At 37.8% G+C, this 3,083-nt stretch overlaps 1 protein-coding gene across 1 annotated transcript; it reads left to right on the top strand.

Moving 5' to 3' along the window:
* The first annotated feature begins 237 nt into the window (after nt 1-237).
* Nucleotides 238-1,960, top strand: LOC115964186. The gene is made up of 2 exons (XM_031083541.1): nt 238-582; nt 679-1,960. The coding sequence occupies exon 2, from the start codon at nt 680-682 to the stop codon at nt 1,673-1,675; it is 996 nt and encodes a 331-aa protein (XP_030939401.1). The 5' UTR covers nt 238-582; nt 679; the 3' UTR covers nt 1,676-1,960.
* Nucleotides 1,961-3,083: the final 1,123 nt, after the last annotated feature.

Raw genomic sequence — 3,083 nt, 5'->3', positions numbered from 1 at the left:
GAATGGTGGGTTGTTTCATACATTAATACTGTAATCCAATAACAAATTGATATTTGTGTAATTTGGTGCATAAATCGGTGTATGAAAAAAAAAAAAAAAATTCAATTTCCGCACAGAAAATTATTATTAGCAAAAAAAATAAAGTACTTAATTCTCTTATATTTGTTGTGAATTTCCCCATTAATTTAATAAGTGGACTAGAACGTGAGAGGAGTGAGTACGAATATTTAATAATTACTCATCTCCCGCACACGAGAGGAAAGAAAATCTATCATCACTTGTTCCATAAGAATTCTGTTCCTGAGAGAATCATTGAGAACTTCAATCAATTTTAAAGAGCAAATGAGTAAGAATAATTCCATACTGTGTGGTCAATGTGAAAGAAAAAACACAAAAAGAGAGAAAAAAAGAAGTAAAAAACTGAAAAAAAAAATTGAAAGAGATTGATGGACTTTTTGTTTGGCGTTGGAATTTCGGACACTTTGAACGGGGAAAGAGGTAGGATTCGTAGGCAAGCTTCTAACCTAGTGGATGACTGAGTGAATCTGTGGGCTGCTATGATGCATCTGGCTGCTTCTTAAGGTAAAGCAGCAATACTCCATTTTCATCTTCCTAAACTTCATTTCCATAAAAAAAAAATTTCCTTGCTCTGATCTTTTTCACTTACTGTGTTTTCAGCATGGGGAAGCAACTCTCAGTGATACTATGGCTAATTGTAGTCCAACTTCTTTTGTCAACTGGGTATGGTGACTATGGTCGTACACCCACCGGGATTGGAAGTTCTTCTGGTGGATTCAATTCGGAGGAGGCTAGTCGAGATGCTTACGCGGCCCTAAAAAGTAATCGTTTCCCTGATTCATCAGCTCTTAGAAGATCTGATAGAGCGGATGTGGATGTGGATTCAGATTCAATCCCGGAGTTCAATGAGCCTGTTGGTCTACAAGCGGAAGCCCAAGATGGTGGGGTGATGATGCTGCCAAACTTTAATGGTGAAAGGGATGATGAAAATAGTGAGGTATTTGTTGAAGTTCGAAGGCTAAGGTTCTCAGGTGGTGCCCAAGATGTAGTTACTTACGGAATATTGTCAAGTCTGTTGGCTGTTTCACACTCTGAAGTTCCTGGCTTGGAAAGCGGAAGGCGAAGGTTATCATTATCAAGTGATGCCCTTGATGTAGTTGCTCACGGAATATGGTCAAGTCTGTGGGCTGTTACAGACTCTGAAGTTCCTGACTTGGAAAGCGGAAGGCGAAGGTGGTCAACCCCAGGAGCTGGTACATCCTCTCAAGTTGCGAGGAGCTCGAATCAGAGGCTTATTGAATTGGGTTTTGCAATTCTTCTCGGATCAATTACTGCTGTTGTCTCCATCGGTGTTGGTGAGCTATCATCTCGAAACAGATTTATATTAAATTGTTTATTGGTTATAAGCGTAGTGGGTTTTGTTTCTCTCGCGGCGGCCTTCATGACTCTCTCATCAACTCCTTCTACTAATACTCACACAAACCAAATTGCTAACACAATTTTGGCCGGGCTTGGATTCGCTGCTAGTGCTTTTGGGTTCATATTAGCGATAGGTATGGGCCTCCCAGACAATCTTCTTTGGGTCATCGTCCTGGCTTTAATTGCTCTAGTGTTCATATTTGTCAAAACTTGTTTGGATCGTCGTCCTCGTATTTAATTAGGTATATATTTATTGTGTTGACACGAGTAAATGTTTATTTTTGTTTTTTGAAATGTTAAGGGACGAGGTTATATCATGTGTATATGCTTTTCCTTTCATTTATGGTTTTAAAGAATGTGCTATCATCTGGTGGAGCAGGATATAAAGATGTTAAGTATTTGTGGTTGTTGATTAAGTGCTCCTCCATACACTTGCCGCTTCTATTAAGCTCTGCATGATATGTATCTATGGATGCACTTGTTCTTTAATGCCCGGCGCAGATTCTGGACTGCCAACTAGAGGCAGAAATTAAATTTAAGAGAATGTTTTATCATATTCAATTCAGCTGGTGCAGCATTATCTAAAGATATTCAATATTTGTGGTTGTTGATAAAGAGCTCCTCCATCCACATCAACTTTCTGTTTCTATTGAGCTCCTCATCATGCCCTCAACTCAATGCTGTTCGCAATTTTTGAGCCCTGTTAAGTGTTGATAGGAGGTGTTTACCTATGTGGTTCGTTTTGTTATGAAGGCATTGAATCTCTTACATAGGTTGGTTGGATACAAGTATTATTTTGATCCTAATCTACTTATTACTGCTTTATATATGCTCGCTATTTTGCTGGGTTTTTTTTTTCCCTTTTGGGGGGGGGGGGGGGGGCCTCTAATCACTGCTTCTTTCTAAAAAAAAATCTGCTTCTGTTTTTCTATTTCATCACTAGCATTAATAACTTTTGGTTCAGCATGCTTGGTTAATAATGTTTTTATCACACACTTCTGCTCCAGAATCAGTTGCCTTGCTTTCAAAGCTGAATGATGCAATTGAACATCTTGAAAGAAAAGTGATTCCACTTCTAAGCATGGTATTATCTGTTCTTTTTTTACCGTATAATGTACATTGCTCCATCAAGGATGATTTAGATGGTGTGTGCCTGGATATGGCTTGATTTAGCTCTGAATTATTCCTTTTAGAGGGACTTATATTTTGTTTTGTTCTATGTTGATTATATGTTGTATCTGCAGGGTTTGATAATAGGTTTCTCTTTGAAGCTGTTCCTTTTACATGCTTTGTATGAGTGGATGGCTGTGTTACTCAACCATTGTTCTTCTACTTTGTTTGCTTGCATTCATAGCTGTTCCTGTTCTTGATGTTGTTGCTCTCTTAGTATATTTCTTGTGTACTGAGGGTCTCTTTTATTAATAATACAATTTTTATTATACATAAGAAAAAAGATATGAGATGCTTAGTATTTGTCCTGGAATTTTTTTGGCTTTCAAAAGATTAAAATGTGTGAATGTTAAAATCCTTGTTGATCATCTGACTCATTATATTTTTTCTACCATTTAATTACCATCTAATACAAAGTTCTCGGTCTACATAATTGTGGTTCTTGCTCTTCTCCTTGTGCATCCTGCCAGAGTCCT

This window comes from Quercus lobata, chromosome 10 (assembly GCF_001633185.2).
Source record: "Quercus lobata isolate SW786 chromosome 10, ValleyOak3.0 Primary Assembly, whole genome shotgun sequence".
NCBI classification, from domain to species: Eukaryota; Viridiplantae; Streptophyta; class Magnoliopsida; order Fagales; family Fagaceae; genus Quercus; species Quercus lobata.
This window is presented reverse-complemented; position numbering and strand designations above follow the sequence as displayed.

Bases quoted from the DNA above. Each gene is read 5' to 3' on its own strand.
- LOC115964186 (XM_031083541.1), top strand. From the start codon at position 680: ATGGGGAAGCAACTCTCAGTGATACTATGGCTAATTGTAGTCCAACTT.